Raw genomic sequence first — 22,394 nt, 5'->3', positions numbered from 1 at the left:
GGGAAGCTGCAAGAGGATGTGACTCAACTCAATTTAGCACAGCAGGAGAGCAAGAGCAGCAGTGGCGTCTCAGTGTCCCCCCCCCCTTTTTTAAATTATCACGTCTTCCCACAAACATCCTACACAGAGTCTATTTTGGTGTTCAAAATCTAGAACTTTTCCCTACACAGATTATTAAGAGTCATCCTAGCTTATATAAAACATTCATAGGAAGCCATTCACGAATTTGAGAACATCATTCATCTCGTCTATAACACGGAGTTGTCCAATGTCCATGCAACTGAATCACTGATTGTACTAGACAAGCAATTTCTTCTTTTAAATGATATATCCTCTTATTATTATCATACACGGTGGCATATTTGCTCACTCTATTTCCCCTTTACCTTCTGAAATAGCTTTCTTTATTTTAAAAAATGGTGTTGACCTTTTAACATTAAAACTGTCCTACGGATCTCATGTGATGGCATGTGGCTTAAATAAAACGAGTAAAGCCATCTTTGGCTCTTTTATCCTTTTAATAGCACCCAAATGACAAGCCTGATTAGTGATGAAACTCAGCCATTTTCAGCCTCAAAAGGAGACGGGGCGAGGAGGAAAAGATCAAATTTCCATATATCATACCAGCAAAATAAATAAATAAATAAATCAGCACTTCTACACTTTGGGTATAGACTGCTAGGTTTTTATATACGAACATTACTGTTCTGATCCTAAAACGATTTTTGTTTCTGCCAGAAGCACAACACAACACAAATCTCTAACAGACACAACAATTGAGCTGAATTTTAGATTGAAAACCAGTACAGTGGTACCTTGGTTCTCAAACAGCTTAGTTGTTGAACAAATCGGCTCCCAAACGCCAAAAAACCGGAAGCAAGTGTTCTAGTTTACAAACGTCTTTGGGAAGCTGAACGTCCGACGCAGCTTCCGCTTGAGTGCAGGAAGCTCCTGCAGCCAATCGGAAGCCGCGCCTTGGTTTGCAAATGGTTTCGGGAGTCGAACGGACTTCCAGAACGGATTAAGTTCAAAAACCAAGGTACCACTGTATATGGCCCTCAGAGGCTTCCATTCATTGTCACCAATACAAATACAAAAAGGATACATGGCCTGTGTTTTGAAGCACATAGATCAAATTCAGAAGAAATACTGGTAAAAAAGGTAAAGGGACCCCTGACCATTAGGTCCAGTCGTGACCGACTCTGGGGTTGCGCGCTCATCTCGCATTATTGGCCGAGGGAGCCGGCGTATAGCTTCCAGGTCATGTGGCCAGCATGACAAAGCCGCTTCTGGCAAACCAGAGCAGCACATGGAAACACCGTTTACCTTCCCGCTGTAGCGGTTCCTATTTATCTACTTGCATTTTGACGTGCTTTCGAACTGCTAGGTTGGCAGGAGCTGGGACCAAGCAACGGGAGCTCACCCCGTCACAGGGATTCGAACCGCCGACCTTCCGATCGGCAAGCCCTAGGCTCAGTGGTTTAACCACAGCGCCACCTGGGTCCCTGGAGACAGAAGGAATTCTCCCTCCCCCAAGGTAAGGTCCCGGCGGTACAATCTGTAGAAGTCTAGGCTTGGTTGGCACTGCAGGATGAAAAGGGCTAGCACTGGTGCTAGTCAGCTCTTGGATTTCAGCAGCAGCTGCCAAAGCTATTGTCAGCTGAGCCATGCCAAGGCAAATCACTTGCATTTTGGCGACAGCAGCACACTCTGTTGTGTTATCAGTGGGAAGCAGAGGCTCACAGTGGAGTCTTGGAGTCACATGCCTGCACATTGCTTTGCCACTGCTGCGCAGCACTGAGGCATGCCAAAACTCTCAGATGTGTCAACCAAGAAATACACAGAGGCCGTGCGCACACGCAGGCAATGGGCAACACGATACTATCCTCACAACAAGCAAGATTGGCTAAGAGACAATGACAGGCCCAGCAGTGTTAGAAACTCACAATATATAAGCTAGGTGCCAAATAGCTCCTTTAACCAAGGTTGCAGGCACCAAAATGGAATGTCTAGTTGCCATTTGGGGGGCAAGACGGCTCTAAAGTCTCATTTTTCAAACGATGGCTGTGACTGATTCTCAGTTCAACATCTGGCTAGTTCAGAAGACAACCCTGAACTAGGTGAAAGAACTTAAAAGAAGAAAGTTCACCAGAACCAGGGACCTCTTTCTCTGAATGGTGACTTCTCCTGCTCAGGGTGCACAGCCTGATTGTGCAGATAAAATATAACTGATAGAATTCTACAGGATGCAGTATTAATGTGTGGAATCAGTCCAGATCCAATGATCCCCAGGTGGTGGAGACGTCAGGAGCCATCCTGGCATACAGGCATCTTGATCGCAAGTGGCTGACAGTCAGGTGCAAAATGCGCCTGGCGCCTGGCTAGTTTTAAACACTGGTGCCGAGGGTCACGCAGTGAGCTTTTCAATAGATGTAGCGTATTGGCCCGAATATAAACCGTACCCACAAATAAGCCCCACCTTTAAAATTTGACGGCTTGGGGGAGGCTTGGGAGCGGCGGATGGGACGGGCGCTGTTCCCCAGCGCTCCTGGCTGCTTCCGGGGAGGGGAGCCACGCCACTTTGCCAGCAGCGTAAGGTCGCGAATATAAGCCACACTTTAACTTTTCAGGATCAGAATTTGGGGGGGGGGAGTGTGGCTTATATTCAAGGCAATACGGTACTCATGTTACGAACTTCCTATGCCAAGTTCCCATCAAAGTTCTTCCTTTGTAAGAGGACTTTAACATAACCAGCAAATGGTATGAGTGAGGGATGTTTTGGCTCAGGAAAAAAATCCACACGGTGCTACCAAGAAGCAACAGGCAATGTTAGCGTCGTCACAAATCTGGTATACAAAACGAAACTAGCCAAAGACCCACGTCAGAGCCTGCAAATGCTTGATGTCCTTGGAATTCCAAGGAACAGAGCTCAGGCAGGCAGACTCCTGTAAGTGCGACTTAAGTCCAGGAGAAACCCCAAGATCAGCACATGCTCAATAACAGATGATATAGGGCTAGCATCTCTGATCCTCGTGCCGACAACCTGTGGTCAAGGTAACAAAGAATGTGAGAGGAGGCGACTCAGGACATGGACCAATCCCATAGCATCAAGCAGCCAGAGCACCTAACCATGGTTAACTACCAGTATGCTCAGAGATTACAGTCAAACTTTGGTTCCCAAACGTTTTTGAACATTCCAGCTCTCGAACGCCGAAAACCCAGAAGTAAATGCTCCGGTTTTCAAACATTCTTCAGAACGTTTGACGTGGCTTCCGCTTGAGTGCAAGCAGCTCTTGCAATCAATCGGAAGCCACGCCTCGGTTGCCGAACGTTTCGGAAGCCGAGCGGGCTTCCAGAACGGATTACGTTCGACAACCGAGGTCGGACTGTACTCTCATGTGATTTTGAACTGTATCAACAAACATGCAAGATTCTCCCCTAAGCTATTCCTGAATAGCGGGAGGTTGAGCTAGACAGCCCTTGGGTTCCCTTCCAGCTCAATTAAAGGTTGGGCTTTCATGTATGAATTGCTCACTATGATAGCAAAGCGGCCAAATGAATGTATGCCAGTTTTCAGAAAATTCAGCTTTTAAAGACAAGAGCCACTCCACCACTCGCAGTCTAAATGTGGCGTTGACCAAGTCACACTCAGAAGATTTAAGTTAGCCGTAACTTAAGCCCACTGATTTCAACAGCCCTGATCGGAGTTTACCATCTTCAAATGCAATCTCTAGGCTACAACTCACCTGTAAGCAAGTCCTACTGCAGACAGCAAGGCTTACTAGGCCACTCTTTCCACCACAGACTGCATTTAGACTTTCTTCCTGGCCAATGCGAGGGCAGACATGGAATATGAAAAGCTTTGTCTGCTTAGCAGAAGTACCTAGCCACTTCCTTACCCACAGAACCCCATAGCTCATTTTCTTAGTAAAGGAATACGTGTTTCACTTCTTCCGCCTTCTTAGAAGTACCAGCGTTCTTGCAGGCCTTTCTCCGGACAAAATTTATGTGCAAACCGCATTAGGGAAACAGCCAGAAGGCTCTCAAGAGAGTTCGTGAGACAAGAGAAATCTGAAGGTGTGGAGGCCTAGCTTCTTTTCAAAACGTGCATCCACTTCGACAAAGGGTTCCCACATCGTGTTTTATTTTACTTGCGTTCATCAGGAACTGCACGGAATGATGGTTGGGGAAACTTTTGTTGGGGTGGCTGGGGAAACTTTGATTAAATGCGCGGGAATAGTTTGCACGTCCTCTCCTGCAAGAAATTCCAGGAACTGTAGTTCTGTGATGGGTAAAGTACGGTTCTCAGAAATCTTTGGGGGGTTGCTTTGAAGCTACAGTAGGTATGGAGTCCTTAACACCTCCATCCCAAACTTCAGTTTGCTGTGAATTTCTTTTTATAGCTCCTCGAGCAAACACGGCCTGATGTCAACTGTGGATAATTGTCAATAAAACCCACATTTTGAACACTTATCCCAACGCTATGCTAACACCACCACAGCGTTGGTAAACCTGTGGCAATCAAATATCCTTTTTCTTGCCTCAAAACAACACAGCTGGAACTTCTTCATTTTAATGCTTTCCCTGACTTAAATCACTTCAGCCCCTATAGTTGCCACTAGCCATGTGAGAGGAGAAGATAACTATACATGTTTTACTTCTTTTTTCCCTCTTAAAAGTCTAAATAGGAGCTTTTGGAGGGTGTTAGTGTGTACACTCAGCACCAATACAAACCCTCGCAGCTGCTTTTAGGCAAAGAAAAAGCTATCATGGTATCGTATTATAGATCTTACATAGTTTGGCCCCAAGACAAATCATGTACAGTGGTGCCTCGCTTAACGAATGCCCTGCTTAACGAAATTTCCGCTTAACGAAAGGATTTTTCGAGCGGAGGTTGCCTCGCTAGACGAATTCGTTTTACGAAAAATTCGTCTAGCGAATCGTGGTTTCCTATAGGAATGCATTGAAATTCAATTAATGCGCTCCTATGGGCAAAAAAAAAAAATTCCAATGCATTCCTATGGGATTCGCTAGACGAATTTTTCTTTATAAGAAAAGACCCGTGGAACGAATTAAATTCGTCTAGCGAGGCACCACTGTATAAGGAGAAGACTGGGTGCTAACTAAGTGCTTATAACCAGGGCTGCAAACACCCTGAACCTTTAAAACACATTCAAAGCACATCCCCCGCCTGCAAAGAATTGTGGGACCTGTAGTTTAAGGGTGCTGAGACTTATAGTTCTGTGATGGGTAAACTACAGCTCCCATAATTCTTTATTTTGGGGTGGGTGGGTGCTTTGAATGTGCTTTAAAGGTCTGGTGCGCACGCAGCCTAGGTTTCAACAAAAACCTAAGTTTTTCTCCCTTAACCAGTGCAAATACTGTGAATATCGGGTGAATACTCGGAGTAGATTCGGTGAAATAAATTTCAGTTACTCAGGTTTGCTGATTTCAATGGGCCCACCCTGACTATGACTAACGCTGGGTATCACACTTTGAAATTAACTTCAGGTTTGACAGCTTACAGAAAATAGTAGCATTGTTAGAGCTCTGCATGTAATGAGTTTGTGAGGAACACAGTGAGAGGATCCCTCAACATTTCTGATAGAGTCACTTCAGATGAGAATTGCTAGTCAGGGACAAAGCGCAGTCGGTTTCCAATTGTATGCAGACAAACTGTCTGCATTTTGTTCCTTTTAATTAAGATCAGCCCGAAGTGTTTTACTGCTTTTTTTTATGCATCTCATGACATAAGCAGAAGAAAGTATTTCGATGGCGTTTAGAAACTAGGCTTGCCTTTGTACGCGAGCGACTATATAATCTAAATGCAGACTCCATTCTTGGCTTCAACGTGACCAAACTTTCTCCAGCATGACCAAACTTTCTCCACGCTTGTTGTGTTAACCAAGTTGCCTGCACGCTCCTTTGGAAGATTTTGGTTGGCCTAAAAATGTATTGACATCATGTGGATTTTGGAATTTTTTCGTATGGGCCAAACAAAACCTCAGTGAAAAAAACAATTCTGTTCTCAAAAAATGGTTTCCTGTTAATTGCCTGCTGAGAGTTTATATCACATCACAAGTCTTAATAGCCATACTTTTCACAGATAAGTGTTGTTGTTGTTTTTTTAAGTACTGTACACCAGTGGCCAAAATTGTGGAAAACTTTTGGGGAAAGCGCATTTCCGATGTTTGATGGCTCATAACACCTGATTGGCTCTCTAAACACTCATGCTCAATGGCTACATTCAAAAGAAGGAAAGCTACTGCATATCAACCGAGCGAGTTGTGCATCCTTTTTCTGGTTATCTGGCTGTAACGTTTGATAGAATACAGATAATTGAACAAACCTTGTTGCATTACATTCTTCATTAAATTATCTTTCCATTGGTATATAATTTTATGGTATTACTCCAATAAAAAGTGGTGTTATGAGCCATCAAACCTCGGAAATACACTTTTCCCAAAAGCTTTCCACAATTTTGGCCACTAGTGTACCTCTCCTGCACTTACCCACTGCCTTTCTGAAATCCAAATTTTCAGGCGATCCTTATTAACCTCCCTTTATTCTCGCATGCCTACTCCCTTAGGGTTAATAATAATAATAATAATTTATTATTTATACCCCGCCCATCTGGCTGGGTTTCCCCAGCCACTCTGGGCAGCTTCCAACAAAATATTAAAATACAATGGTCTGTTAAACATTAAAAGCTTCCCTAAACAGGGCTGCCTTCAAATGTCTTCTAAAAGTCTGGTAGATGTTTTTCTCTTTGACATCTGGTGGGAGGGCGTTCCACAGGGTGGGGGCCACTACCGAGAAGGCCCTCTGCCTGGTTCCCTGTAACTTGGCTTCTCTCAGTGAGGGAACCGCCAGGAGGCCTCGGCGCTGGACCTCAGTGTCCGGGCAGAACGATGGGGGTGGAGATGCTTGTATTATTGTTATAAAAAAGCACGCCTAGACATTCCATTGTTGCGCCCATAATCTAGGCTTAAGCACCATTTAGCTCCTAGCTCTCATATCTCAGTTTCTAACACTGTAGAAGATTAGTAGTTTTTGTTGCCTGACAAAAATAGGAAGGATACATTGGGGTGATGATGGAAAGGAGTAAACTCATGATGGAAGTGAAACTCAGCAACAGTGGCCAAAAACGTTGTGCTTTGTTAGTTAACAGTGGTTTTAGGATTGGAATTATCCGCATTGAGTTCACATCGTTAGGTCGGACTTCAAAAGTTGCTACTGAAAATCAGCAAGATAAAGAAATATTACAGAGAGCACCGTTGACTCTGGGTGGGACTAGCATTCCGTCCTTTCTCATTCAGCCCAGAGTTGGCAAAACTTGAATTTTTTGCCTCCTTCCCACACACGTCGCTTGTCAAATATGCGCAGCAGATGGAAAATAAATGGAAGAGAAAGGCAAGTTACTAGAATACACCCGCCACCCAACTCTGTTGCACACAGAAAGTCTTAAAATAAATGTATCAAGGTGTTGTTGTTTTTCTTCATTGCAACCAACATGCCTGCAAAGTGCCACGAGGCAGATAAGTGCCCCATATACTGTGGCTTAATTCATCCAGGCTGTTGTCCACTGCCCATCCTAGAAAGTTTGGCATCTTAGTATTTTCAGCAGCATAAGTTAGAACTAGATTTAATATGGGGAGCAGAGAAAGATTGGGGAAACTAAGAAGAGGAGAGAGGAAGTGGAATATAAAACGAACCAAGGAAGGCGAGGAAGGGAAGTCCGTCAATGATTGTATTTTTGTTTGGTTTTTATTTCATTTTACAAATATAAATTTATAACAAAACCAAGTACATATCCATATGGAGAGATTTCTCTTAATCGCAAGACTTCTCCCCATCCCCTCCATGGGTCCTATTGTCAACATTTTCAACTGCATATTATTTCATACTCTATATTTTATATCTATCCATATTGTCCATAGTATCTGTTATATTACAAGTGAGATTAAAACACTGCTAATGTTTTCATCTGCTTACAGTGGTCTCCAAAATAAATTATAATCCCCCCCATTCTTTCTTGAAGTTTTTGTCTTCTTGGTCCCTGAGCTTTCCGGTCAGTTTTGCCATTTCGGCACAGTCCAACAGCTTGGTTTGCCATTCCTCTCTAGCAGGGCCTTTTTCTTCTTAATGATTGTATTTTTGAATGTAATAGAATACAGTGGTACCTCTACTTACGAATTTAATGCGTTCCGAAGGCACATTCGTAAGTCGGGAAAAAATTGCAAGTCGAATCCCATAGGAATGCATTGGGAGAAAAAATTCATAAGTCGAAGCAACCCTATCTAAAAATTCGTAAGTAGAAAAAATCCTATCTAAACCGCATCCAAGATGGCGGACGGAGCTCCGTTCGTAAGTAGAAACATTTGTAAGTAGTTATTCATAAGTAGAGGTACCACTGTATGTGATATGTAACTCTCTCTTCTTCTGTTTTTCATTACTTTCGGGTTTCTCTTCTGTTGAAATGTATCAGAAAAGAAAGTTTGGCATCTACTGGTACATCATAGCTGCCAGGTCTCCCGTTTTCCCTGGGAAACCCCCGTTTTTCCAGCTGTCGCCAGCCGGAAAAACTATTTTTTTTGTTTTTTCCCGGTTTATTCTGGCACGGTGGCCATTTTGGAACTGGGCACAGCAGCATAAAAAGTCACTTCTGAGCATGCTCCGCCCAGTTCCAAAATGGCCGCCGCACTACTTCCAGTATGCTACTTTCGGTCCGGTCCCTTATTTTTCAGAGAGGAACTTGGCAGGTGTGTGGTACATGTAGGAGGGGGGGGAATCACTGGTGCTTGATAGCTTCGAGATGAGACAGCTCCCCACTCTTCCCTGTAGGAAGATAGACCCAGCATGCAGAGGCTGTGCTTGGAGCATGCAAATGAACCAGAATCAAGTTAGTGCCAATCTCATCCTGCCTGGTCAAGGCTGACTTCTATCAACTGGGCCCTTCGCCAGTTGAGGTAATCGTTGTGTCCCCTCAGGGAAGGCGGGACGCCAGATGGATGCTAATCAGCAGTCATTTGGAACCTACTCAAAACTTGATGCCAATTCCCCAGCCAGTTATCAATCTAATTCCAACCTTCTCTTTTCTGGGGAAAATTTTCAAGCAGGTGATCATTCCGCAGCTCCAGGCACCGGTTCAGGAAATACTGTCCCCCTGGTGCCAGACATTCTGGCGTTCAACCAGATATCCATCCATCGATCCAACTGGTCCTATAAGGTCATCCTACAGTCCTTGCTAATAGGGACGTGGGTGGCGCTGTGGTCCAGACCATGGAGCCTCTTGGGCTTGCCGATCGGAAGCTCAGCGGTTCAAATACCCGCGACGGGGTGAGCTCCCGTTGCTCTGTCATAGCTCCTGCCAACTTAGCAGTTTGAAAGCACGCCAGTGCAAGTAGATAAATAGGCACTGCTGCAGTGGGAAGGTAAATGGCGTTTCCGTTCCGTGCGCTCTGGTTTCCGTCACGGTGTCCCGTTGCACCCGGAAAGCTGTCTGTGGGCAAACGCCGGCTCCCTCGGTCTGAAAGCGAGATGAGCGCCGCAACCCCAGTCGCCTTTGACTGGACTTAACCAGTAAGCGCTTGCACCTCCTTGGCCGTGCGCCCTGTGCGACTGCACCTCTCGCACTGCCCTAAATCCGCATCTGCTCCCTTCTACATGGATCGGGATTGCAAAACCCTTTCCACTGGCACCCCCTCCTCCCCTATATTGAAGGACAACATCAAGGGAAACCTGCTGTGCACAAACAGGCTCCCCACCCCCTGTAATATTTTCGGGAGCTCCTATCCATATACAGTGGTTGCTCTGGTTACGAACTTAATTCGTCCTGGAGGTCTGTTCTTAACCTGAAACCGTTCTTAACCTGAGGTACCATTTTAGCTAATTGGGCCTCCCGCTGCCACCGCACAATTTCTGTTCTCATCCTGAGGTAAAGTTATTAACCCGAGGTACTACTTCTGGGTTAGCGGAGTTTGTAACCCGAAGTGTTTGTAACCCGAGGTGTTTGTAACCCGAGGTACCACTGTACAACTGGTCTTCCTTTGCAGAATTTCCCACACACCCCAGGACATGGGTGGTCCTGACAACGGAGGGCACTCCATGGCAGTCCCATGCCAATGGGGTCCACTCTTGTCCAAACCGTGTTTTTTCCTGCATATGCGCTTTCTCCTAGAATTGAACGAGGGGGAAAGGGCCTGAGCCACAAGTACAGTGCTACCTTGGTTCTCAAACTTAATCCGTTCCGGAAGTCCATCCCAAAATCAAACCATTCCAAAACCAAGGTGCACTTTCCCATAGAAAGTAATGCAAAATGGATTAATCTGTTCCGGATTTTAAAACACAACCCCTCAAACAGCGATTTGACATGAATTTTGCTATCTAATGAGACTATTGATCCATAAAATAAAAGCAATAAACAATGTACTGCAATCAATCAATCAGCAGCTGAACTGGGATCCACACAGTCACAAAAACGAAACAAAAAAGCGATAAAAACAAAAATGCAAAATAAATAGCAAAAACAGACAGCGTAACACTCAAAACGGAGCACGTTCGACTTCTGAAAAAAGTTCGCAAACCGGAACACTTACTTCCAGGTTTACAGTGTTTGGGGTTCCAAGTTGTTTGAGTACCAAGGCATTTGAGAACCAAGGTACCATTGTACTAGATACACTCAAATGATCCTACATACCAAGAGACAAACAGAGAGCACCAAAAAATTTAATGCGGTCGTCCCTCCGCCCACGACACACACACCTCAAATCTCAAAAGAAGAGGTACATCGCTGGCATGGATCATAAGGCAACTAAGCTATGAATTAGTAAAACAGCAGATATTTATCCCAGACAGTGTAAAAAAAATAATGGATGAAAAGTATAGGGTGCAAACCCACTATGAAAAGAGCGTTTATAAAATGAAAAGAAAGAGGCTCGTATAACGAAGGAATGGGACAATAAGAGGAACAAAATAATTTTGGCCAGACCAATCATACAAAAACAATTTTGCGTGGGACAAAGTTAAAGAAAGCAGAACACAAACTCTGGCAGATTCCATGAAGCACGACTCTGGTCCATGGAAAGAAAGAAAATGCCAGGGAAATCAAAGGGTCTTACTCCCAAGTAGACCTGTTTGGGATTGCACTGCACATCTATATTACACTTTCTAAATCATTTTAGTTTACATTTATCACTGTTCTGATCCACTGGATTTGAATTGTGGGCATTTAAATGCATGTTGTATCCATTCTGAAGCTGCACGATAAGGTGGGAGGGGGAGAGAGAGAGATGGAATCCATAAATACAAGTATTGCTCTGCTCCTATATTGCCTGCACATAATTCTGGTATGCGCTCTCTCACTTGCAGCATTAGCACAGGGTAATGGAATGAAAGTAGCTTTCTTCACTGGTGCCATTCAGAACCATTTCCAAAGGAATTTTATCTAACAGCATTCATTTGCAGGCAGTACATAACAGCACTAAAAGCACGCTTTTAGACTATTGAAAAATTTCCATCATTAGTCAACAGGGGGGGAAATAAAACAAGCACCCTAACCAAAAAAAAAAAGCGCTGAATGGATGTTCTTGTGGCTATGGGACCTGAAGCTCAGTTATATGAGCTGCTCTTTGTGTTCTTCCACACACAGAGTTTCAGACCTTGTGGCTACAGAAAGCGAAAGTGAGCAACCGAAGAGCTTACATAGGAAGGAGACAGTGGCTGCACATTAAGCAAGGTCAGAGGAATGCTACTCCTCTTTCGATCCACGGCTTTGGTGCTGAAGCCTCTTCTGCAGAATCCCCCTAATACGAACAATGTAGTCCAGGCACCCCCAAACCTCAGCCCTCCAGATGTTTTGGACTACAATTCCCATCATCCCTGACCACTGGTCCTCTTAACTAGGGATCATGGGAGTTGTAGGCCAAAACATCTGGAGGGCTGCAGTTTGGGGATGCCTGATGTAGTCCCCCAAATACAGTGGTACTTTGGTTCTCAAACACCTTGGTTCCCAAACGCCAAAAACCTGGAAGTAGGTGTTCCTGTTTTCAAATGTTTTCCGGAAGCCGAACACCCGATGCAGCTGACGGCTTTTGTTTCCGGGGCGCCTGCACCAATCAGAAGCTGCGCCTTGGTTTTCAAACATTTCGGAAGTCAAACGGACTTCCGGAACGGATTAAGTTTGGCGCTTTTGTTTTTGCTATTTATTTTGTGTTTTTGTTTTTGAGGCCTTTCCTTTTACGTAATTTGTTTTTGTGACTTCGTTTTAACATCTACGATACTGTCTTCTTGTTTATTTTATAGTGCAGTGCATTGATAATTGCTTTCATTTTATGGATCAAAGGCCTCGTTAGATAGTAACATTCATGTTAAAATGCTGTTTTAGGGTTGTTTTTAAAAGTCCGGAACTGATTAAACCATTTTGCATTACTTTCTATGGGAAAGCTTGCACCTTGGTTTTGGCACACTTTGGTTTGGGAACAGACTTTCAGAACAGATTAAGTTTGAGAACCAAGGTACCACTGTACGAATCCCCCGAATACGAACACTTGTATGCACAAGTGTTAAAATGATTGTTGCAGAGAGAGAGAGAGAGAGAGAGAGAGAGAGAGAGAGAGAGAGAGAGAGAGAGAAAGTGTTGGAAGGACCCTGAGGGTAATCTAGTCCAAACTCCTGCAAGGCAAGAATCTCAACTAGATCATCGATGACAGACAGCCATCCAACCTCTGCTTAAAAACCTCCAAGGAAGGAGAGACCACAACCTCCTGAGGGAGACCGTTCCACTGTCAAACAGCTCTTACTGTCAGATAGTTTCCCCATACAGTATGTTTAGTCGGAATCTCTTTCCTTGTAACTTGAAGCCATTGGTTCCAGTCCTACACAACCACATGAATTTCCTGGATGCCAAGATGCAAGTCTGGGGCAAGTACTCTGGTGGAAGAACTCCAGCGGTGGTTTGAAGTCGCAAAACATGGAAATATAGGCCGCAAGACCTTTAAAGCATACCTTTTCATGTTATTTCCAAAGTTCTCCTCTTCCCCCAGCATAGAAAAAAAAACACCACACATTGGGCAAGTTACGTTCCTCACAGCTGAACTTAATAGAACGTACCATACTTTTCCGCCTATAAGACGCCCCCTATTTTGGGGGACTCAAATTTAAGAATATGGGGGAGGTGGCACAGTTGTTGAGCTTTTGGGGGGGGGCTTACACAGGGCTGTTGAGCTTTTGGGGGGGATTGCCAAAAATCGATCACCCGCACACATCGCAAAATCCACCTCCTGTCTGGTCCATCAACAGCAGAAGCTGCTAATTGCCCACCCAACTGCCGGAGCGCCACCCAATCAACACCACCCACTGACGCAGCAACCAATAACACGCACAATAGCCACTGACAACCTCAGCAGCAACCAATCAAACGTCCACCCTATGCACTGCCCATGTATAAGATGACCCCGACTTTTTAGCATGATCCCTAAAGAAAAAAAACATAGTCTTATACACGGAAAAGTACGGTATATAATGCTCCTTGTGTGCAGTGGGCCATGTGCATTAATGACACTATATTAAAAAGCAACAATTGCAAATTAAAATTAAAAAGCAACAATTGCAAGAGAAATTACTAGCAAGTCTTGCAGTACAAACCTTTCCATCTCCTGCCTTGCTATCACCAGAGGGATGTTCAATGGGTTGCCGTTTAATCAGTTCTAATAATAATAATAATAATAATAATAATAATAATAATAATAATAGACTTGGTCAACTGACAAGTCTGCTCCACCCCTCAACCCAGAAAGTCAGTGGCTAGAGTCGGCTACAATAGCGTCTGTGACGTGAGCAAAGGCTCGAGACGGCAGAAGCTTAGTAGCAGAAGCTCTACTCAGCTGGCAGGCCGCCTTGCACACAGCACTTGAGAGAACAACACAACTGCATTCGTCTTGCCTCATGGCCTTCTTATCTAAGGGGAAAAGATATAGGGAGCAGCTCAGCTACCGTATGCAACTGTGACGCCCGCCCAGTTTCACTGCGACGCCCAGTTGCAACTAGCTGTGCCGCTGGGTTGACACATCTATTCAGGAGATACAATAGCTAGTAGGAGAAGCAGAAGAAATGGCCAAGTGACTGGAGGGCAGAGAAAAGACCTTCACAACTGGAAGCAAAGGGCCCTTGCGCCTGCCATTGCTAGGAGACGACTCCATGGTGCAATTTTATTTATTTCATTAATGAATTTGGATACGGGCTTTTATCCAAAGATCTCAGGGTGGGTCACAGCCTAAAAATGCAAGATTAAAGCACAAAGCAAGAACAGAAACAAAAGAACCCCATAACACATACACACACAATTTCAGAAAAGATGGACAGCCATTTTTACAGAGTTGTGAATGGTTTCAGGGAACCTTTGAGCGGAATCCCATCACTCTCCCACAATCCTACTGTATCTCGGGCTTAAAAGTGTCGCGTTGCACCCAATCCTTGCTTTCTACAGTGGTCCCTTGTGTAGTCAAGGACCTCCTAGAATCTTTTCTGCTCTCTTCCGAATCTGCTGACTAGACTATAGCGTAGCTTCTAGGGCTTCATTCATTTCTGAAACATTTCTGGCACAAAGGGTATTGACCCTATTTCCCTGCACCAGCTCTCCGCTTTCAAAAACGCTACGTTCTTATTGATTCTGGAAGAGAACCAGTGGACTGAGTGGTATCATTCCTAAGTATTCTCATGACACTTGTGTCCCAGCTGTTGGCAATGGCATTGACAATGACTTGAATTTATTATTACTAAATATTGGTTCTGCTGCTCTAGCTTGGATAGATAGATGATAGAAAGATACACACACACATCATTTAATGACTATGCTTCATGTGATGATTGGTGTGGCCAACCTTTCACAGATCCAGCATCAAAGGAGGAGCTCTCTGCTACACCCAATCTCACCTCAAACAACCCTTGCCAGCTGGTTTGCAGTCAGCCATCAGTCATCTGAGCACTGAGTAATAGTGACACGCAGGTGTAAAGAGCTGCATGTGAACCTTCAGCATCAACAAGCAGTCGCGGAACAGGTTACAGGGAACAAGCCATTTTCAGAACGTCGCTACTTCTTTAAGGAGACAAAAGGGCACAAGTGTTTATTCTATGGGACACACAACCTGGTGCCTTCCAAATTCCATCATCTCTTGACCACTGGCCATGCTGGCGTGGACCAATGGGTGTTGTAGTCCAAAGCATCTGAAGGGCTCCAGGTTGGCAACCATAGAAGATTCAACCAAGGAGTTGAAGGATTCCCACATTATAACAAGATGTGTGGCACATCTCATAGGCCTGCAAAATGTACAGTCTTATCAAGCTGAATACAGCCCCTGTAAACAGACCTTCAATCCCATCACATGCCTAAGGGGAGTGTCAAGAACCTGGAAGGCACGGAAACGTGGCTGGCGGGCTTGCACTTGGCTTGATCCTTCACAAAACACATAGGCTTTCGGCACAATATTATTTGCAACAAGAGAAATTAAACATCAGCCTGGAGGATCTTGGAAGGTGCCACCACCCTCAGATTATGTCAAGATGGAAGTGTGGTGGTACAATACAGTGCATTAGCAATTGCTAATTCTCTCTTGAAGATCGTACAGGTAGGTGGATGGGAGAGGGCCCATTACAAGGGAGAGTAATGGGCCCTCTCCCATCCACCTACCTGGCCCTGTGCTAACCGTAAGCTCTCAATCCCAGTTCATTAGGTTTATTATAGCAGTACAGAAGAACTGTCTAGTGATGGTGGAGGAGTGGGCGGCAAATTTTCCAGCACTGTGTTTTTCCTGTGAACATTTTTCCATTGCTTAAGTTTTTTTAGTAACAAACGGATGTTGACTGCAAATACAGTATTAGACAAGCTTGGTGGTCGCAAAGACTTTTAGCCTTGCTTACTCAATACAAGGGACACGGGTGGCGCTGTGGTCTAAACCACAGAGCCTAGGGCTTGCCGATCAGAAGGTCGGCAGTTCAAATCCCCGCAATGGGGTGAGCTCCTGTCACTGCTCCTGCCAACCTAGCAGTTCGAAAGCACGTCAAAGTGCAAGTAGATAAATAGGTACTGCTCCGGCGGGAAGGTAAACGCCGTTTCCGTGCACTGTTCTGGTTTGCCAGAAGCGGCTTAGTCATGCTGGCCACATGATCCGGAAGCTGTCTGAGGACAAACGCTGGCTCACTCGGCCAGGAAAGCGAGATGAGCGCCGCAACCCCAGAGTCATCCGCGACTGGACCTAATGGTCAGGGGTACCTTCACCTTTACTCAATACATGTAAAACGCAACAAACTATGTAAGAGCGCTCTCTGAGACACTATAACAACATCCTATGCAAACTGCCCTCATTTCTAGAAAACCAACATCACTGGGGAGGCCTAGGCCATTTACTTCTTGGGAACGCACCATTTGACAGATATTAAGAACCCTGTACCAAATCGGCCTTTGTGAGAAACAGACAGAACCCCACAAAATTGTGCTCTTATTCTCACTGGGGGGTTTTGTGTTGTGTTTTTGTTTGGTTTTGCAGGTGCAGAAGCATAGTATGACCTGGTATAAATAAGACAGTTTTTGTAACAAAATAAAAAAATTCCTTCCAGCAGCACCTTAGAGACCAACTAAGTTTTTATACTCATCCCTCGAGAATGGCACTGTCTGCTCTGACTAAAACCAGCTCTCCAGAATCTCAGGCAGAGATTCTTCCCCATTACCTGCCACTTCATACATACACATGCATGCAACACACACTTTGGCCCTTCAGAGAAATAACCTATGGGGCGGTTGCCTAGCAGAGCAGGGTTGCGTGAACACTTAAATAAGAGCGGAGCGCAAATCTCCCTCCAAAGACAATGCAATGTGTTAAAACGCTTCTTCTCCAAGTTGACGTCTTCTTCCACTGCACCCGGTCACATTGTGTATCTCCTGCTTCAGCTAAGTCAACATTTTATCTCCACCAAGCTATTACATAAGTGTCCATTTCCCCCTTGACTCCAGAAAAGAACACAGGCTCCACAGAAAGAGCTCAAAGGAACCCAGCAGCGGCAGGGGACTCACATGATCACTACGTGTGAAATGAAGGATTAGGAAAAACAAGACCAGCAAGATTTAATACACAGCTTTCCAAACCGACTTCCCCGCATCAGGGACACTTTTGCCCCAGCTTTTCGTACAGCACTGCAATTTTGAAACTAACACTGCACTAACCATGGGTAGAGAACCTGAAAGTCATGGGTAGGCAAACTAAGGCCTGGGGGCTGGATCCGGCCCAATCGCCTTCTCAATCCAGCCCGCGGACGGTCCGGGAATCAGCGTGTTTTTACATGAGTAGAATGTGTGCTTTTGTTTAAAATGCATCTCTGTGGGGCATAGGAATTCGTTCATTATTTTTTCCAAAATATAGTCCAGCCCCCCACAAGGTCTGAGGGACAGTGGACCAGCCCCCTGCTGAAAACGTTTGCTGACCCCTGCTGCAAGTCCTCTGGATGCTTTCATATTCCAATTCCCATCAGTCCCAGCCAGCAAGGTCAGTGGTCAGAGAAGTTCAAGAGCTGTGACCCTACAAGGTCTGAAGTTGGACACAACTTCCCATCTTTGCCCCTCACTGCCACAGGTCCTAGAAGTGTCACCAATGTGTAGAAAGCACCGTTTCAGCCCTGAACCCTGGCAGGCTGGGCAAGATTAAGTAGCCTTTCTCAACCTTGGGTCCCCAGATGTTGTTGTTGGACTACTACTCCCATCATCCCTAGCTACCAGGGCCAGTGATCAGGAATGATGGGAGTTGTAGTCCCAAAAAAATCTCTGAAGAGCCAAGCTTGAGAAAGGCTGAATTAGGCCAGTGTTTCCCAACCAGTGTGCCTCCAGATGTTTTGGGACTACAACTCCCATCATTCCTGACCACTGGTCTTGCTAGCTAGGGATGATGGGAGTTGTAGTCTCAAAACATCTGGAGGCACACTGGTTGAGAAACACTGAATTAGGCAAGCCCATTGCTGCAAGGAGTGTATCTGTTCATCATGCTGGGAGCTGACCAGGAAAATAAAAGACTACGGGAAAGTATGGCAATTATTTAAAGCTTCTAGATCAGGCATCCCCAAACTGCGGCCCTCCAGATGTTTTGGCCTACAACTCCCATGATCCCTAGCTAACAGGACCAGTGGTCGGGGAAGATGGGAATTGTAGTCCAAAACATCCGGAGGGCCAAAGTTTGGGGATGCCTGTTCTAGATTAATCTAGCTGCTAGAGTCTGTGTCACACTTGCCGTGGTTCTTTCTTTGACCACCAGGCAAAAGCAGAGGAGTCTCTATTTAAAATTGACCCTGTGAATGCAAAGGAGTCTATCCTGTCTTTTAAAGGATAGACAGATGGTCTGTTCACTCTTATGGGATCAAAACTCTGAACATACAACAAAGACATGCCAACTATGAGGCTGAAGAATGCAGGAACTCAGTTTCAACCCAACAAATCTGCTAGGAACTCTACCAGCAAGCCACTCACAACATTTTCTTTAGATCAAGGCAGAGTATGGGACTGTGTTTTAGAAGAACTTTGTGCAGAGAGTGTTTGTGGTGGAAATCATATCCACTGTGCAAACTTAATGTACTGTACAAGAAGATACTTTAAAATAAAATAAAAACCCACCACCATTAACTGCAAAAGGGCATTGCAAAGGACGTCATCCACCAAAGGTTCAAGCAAAATCCTCTCCAGCAATATGTATCACACACACACACACACAAATAAATTGTTCAGCCTGTAATCATGTGAATACATCTGGCAAGAGGGATCAAGCAGCTCAAGCCTGCTAATAACTGTTAATTATGTGTGACGTTAGTATTCCATTCTTCCTCCAATAAGGCTGAAAGATCACAACAACCTTGTGAAGTAGGGCAGGCAAACTGGCAGTAGTTCTACCCAAAGCCAACGAGGAGCCTCCATGTCCGAGTAGAGATTCATGCATGCATCCAGAAACATCCAGCTATCAGGGGATACAAGGGAGAATGGGAGGGATCACTTATCTGCAAAAGGCATTTACAACTTTGATGTCCAGCTCACGGGACACTGTTCTCTTAAGTCGCTGGCTCATAAGCAAGATTTTGCCATCACGTACAAGCTGTGGCAAAAAAAAAGTCCCCTTGCTGTTAAATGCGGAGTATGCCGATGTCACACCCCATGGGGAAACAAAGCAACACAAAATGCAACTTTTAATGAAAGGGCACGCCTCGTGTTGCATAGGGAGCGGAGGAGAAGACGGCAGGGATCAGCCCCCTTCCACCAGGAGCCAGATCGAAATAAACCAAAGCGCCACAAAGCACGCCTTCCCTGACACAGATTGAATCTCTCCAACAAGTAAACAATTCCCATGCAAACCCACAAGAGTGCCCTCCCTCATCTCATTCCCGGAGCAAAATTCAAAATAACCCCACATCTACCACCAGCCCTTTACACACACACACACACACACACACACACACTTAACCCTTCCTATTCCAGGAGAACACAACCTTATTAACCACATGGCAAAGCAAGAAAAAAAAATCACAGGAAAGACGGGGGAAACAGCAGAGAGGCACAAAATATGGACAAAAGGCATTATTATTACTATTATTATTATTATTTATACTCCGCCCATCTGGTTGGGTTTCCCCACAGCCACTCTGGGCGGCTTACAGCACAGTGCCTCCACTAAAAGGAAAAGAAATGGCATTCCCTCCTGAAAACTGTACCATCTCTCTGGCCAAGATTTTGTCCATCATTCCTACAGGGGTTCAGGAATGTACCGGCAATTCTTTTTAAAGAGGATGGTGGGGAGGCGGAAACTCAGCCATAGGCAAGGCATAAGCGACAAGGGGAAGGGAAGACTATATGGCTGAGAAGAGGTCAAAGGAGGAGGAAAACAGAAAAGCGGTTCCCAGGAAACCGATGAAGCTCCTTGCTTCCGACAGAAAGAAAGAGGATTCAATCCTCTGGAAAAACCGAGGCTTTTTTTTTAATGGTTAGGAATGGGGTCTCCCCTCCCCAACCTTAATAATGGAGGAAATGGAAGAAAAGGGGAGTGTAGCAGCGGATTAGAAAGGCTTAGCCGAGAGCCGTGCGTAAAACCAGGGGGTGGGGATTGCTTCCTTGAGCCGACCTAAGGAACTTCGGGAGACCCACAGAGCGAGTGGGGCGATCCCAAGACAGATGTAGGGATAAGAGTCAGCTGAAGGGGGAAGGAGGGGGGGCCTCACACTAACAGGCTCGGTTTGGGGGGGGGCATTAAAATGTGGGCCTCTCCAAAACTGCCACGGTGTGCATTGGCGCTTAGGGAACAAAAGGTGATGGGTACAAAAGGGGGGGCTCCTTTGGGGTCGGGAAATATTATGGGGTGGATGAGGAAGGGACTGCAGGGTCCTTCCCACATCAGGAGGGAGGAGGCAAAAAAAAAAAAACCAGAGAGACGGGGGTGGGATTCGCGGGCGAAAGTGGGAAATAGGGGCGCTTTGTTCCTTACCCGGCGCGCAATTCGGACCAAACTTTCATTCACGCTGCCGCTCCGGCCGGGTCCGCGCTCTCGGCTCCGGCTCCGCTTCTACGGCTTCCGCTGCGCCACGGACCCCTCGGCGGGGACAGCAGCAGCAGGTGCCCGCCTGCTTCGCCTCCTGCTCCGGCCGCCAGGCCCGCCGCTGCTGCCGTGCCAAGGCCGTGCCGTGCGCCCTGCGCAGCCGCCGCCGCTGCCGCTGCCGTCACCGCTCGCCCCCTTCCTTCCAGCGCCCGCAGCGGCAGCAGCATCCTCGGCGAGCAAAGGGGGCCGGCCGGCCCGGGCGCCGCTCCGCCTCCTCCCGGGTGATTGGCGAGGAGGCGCGTCTCCGCGCGCCGTCGGGAGGAGGAGCTCGCCCAACGCGCGCGCGCGCTCCAAGGGACGTCTGGCTTTGGCGGGAAGGGAGCGGCGGGGGTCGGTGCTGCCCCCCTCCCGAGATTAAAAGAACCCCAGCCTGTTACCGGTAGTTGCATGAGTTTTTGATCCTTTAATTAAACGACTGTTAAGGGACGGGTAGTACCATGCATAGGAGCTAGGGGTCTTCGGTTCCCCCCCATAAAATATTTGAGGGAGCTGCCTCCCCCAAACTTGATGGGCGTTACCATGCAATGGGTCGCGTGATCGATTGTGCAGGGCGGGGCTTACCTGGACGTCCCCCAACAGGGCGGGATTTACCTGGACACCCCCCCCCCCATATTTTATTCAAATTGCCACCCCTAGTACCATGTGCAGGGCCCCACCCTAAATCAAGTAACTGATTCTGTCTGATCTGCAACAATTTGTAAAAATCGATAAAAATAATTGGCAAAAATGAATAAATAAGTACTGTAAGTAAATCAAGTGACTAAATAAAAAAGTAGAAATAATCGGAACATTGTATTTGGAATGTTTTGACCGATTTTTCTGAGCACTTGAGGTCAAAAGAAAATAATTTGAAATAGCTGTTGAGACATTTCATTCCAAATCCGCCAGGCAGAGCCAGAGTGGATCTACACATGGAGGAAATGTAAGAAGTCAGACATTAGATCGTTATTATAATAAAAGAAAAAAAAATCCCCATGGAAAATCATGTTTTTAATTTTCCTGCTCTCTGGTGCCATCTGGTGTTGCCTGCTTATAGCGCATTCAAATTGCTGTTTCTTTGCTATTGTAGCTGAGTCCCCAGACAAATGGGGATGACAGGTGTGTGTCCTCCTGCCCCCTCCCCCCAATAAATTTTGGCTACACCCATGGGTAGTACCTTCTGCTAACGGACTCACCCTGCAGCAAAATGCAGGCCAGCGCAGGACTTCAGTTTTGCCACCGTATCGACCCAACTAAAAGTACTCATGGTGCATCAAGAAAAAAAATTCAAGCTCTGTCCCCCTGCAGCCTCAGTCCCAGGGGCATGTGGCTCTCCAAGCCTTTGTATGTGGCCCTTGGAATCCTCTCCAAGGCCATGCCCCTAAGTAGTTCTGCCTGCCAATAATGCCTCTTCTTGTCTGGATGGAAGACAGGAATGTGAATGGAGAAACTAGCCTGCTAGGGGACAGGTACTGCCTCTGGTATAGGACATGTCATGCTCCTTCTGTAGTAGTTTGTCCACCTTTGGTCCCTACCCTGCACTCAGCTCTCACCTGTGGTTCCTAGAAGCTGTCAGCATGCGGTAGCGACCACAATCCCGGGAATGGCTTCGACTGGCTGGCTAAACCAAGTGAGGGTGGCCGATGGGTCTCCAACCCTCGGTGAGTTAGGCACTTCCCCTGCCTGCAAAGATGTGGTGGATTGAGTGGACAAGACCAATAGCGGGTCCAACGGTGGCGCACTCCATTGTCTCTCGAGACAGACGAATGCCAAGCACTGTGACTATATCGGTGTGCGTATCTC

General features: G+C 46.0%; 1 protein-coding gene across 1 annotated transcript in view; it reads right to left on the bottom strand.

Moving 5' to 3' along the window:
• Positions 1–20,760, bottom strand: part of GRAMD4 (GRAM domain containing 4) — a 91,496-nt gene extending 70,736 nt beyond the window's left edge. The window contains exon 1 of the mRNA XM_035126853.2: positions 20,502–20,760. Coding sequence (XP_034982744.1) covers positions 20,502–20,530 — 29 coding nt within the window. The 5' untranslated portion in view covers positions 20,531–20,760. The remainder of the gene's footprint in view (positions 1–20,501) is intronic.
• Between the last annotated feature and the right edge of the window lie 1,634 nt (positions 20,761–22,394).

The sequence above is a fragment of the Zootoca vivipara genome, chromosome 10 (genome assembly GCF_963506605.1).
Source record: "Zootoca vivipara chromosome 10, rZooViv1.1, whole genome shotgun sequence".
In the NCBI taxonomy this organism is placed as follows: Eukaryota; Metazoa; Chordata; class Lepidosauria; order Squamata; family Lacertidae; genus Zootoca; species Zootoca vivipara.
The sequence above is the reverse complement of the archived record's forward strand: the minus strand, read 5'-3'. Positions and strand labels throughout refer to the sequence as shown.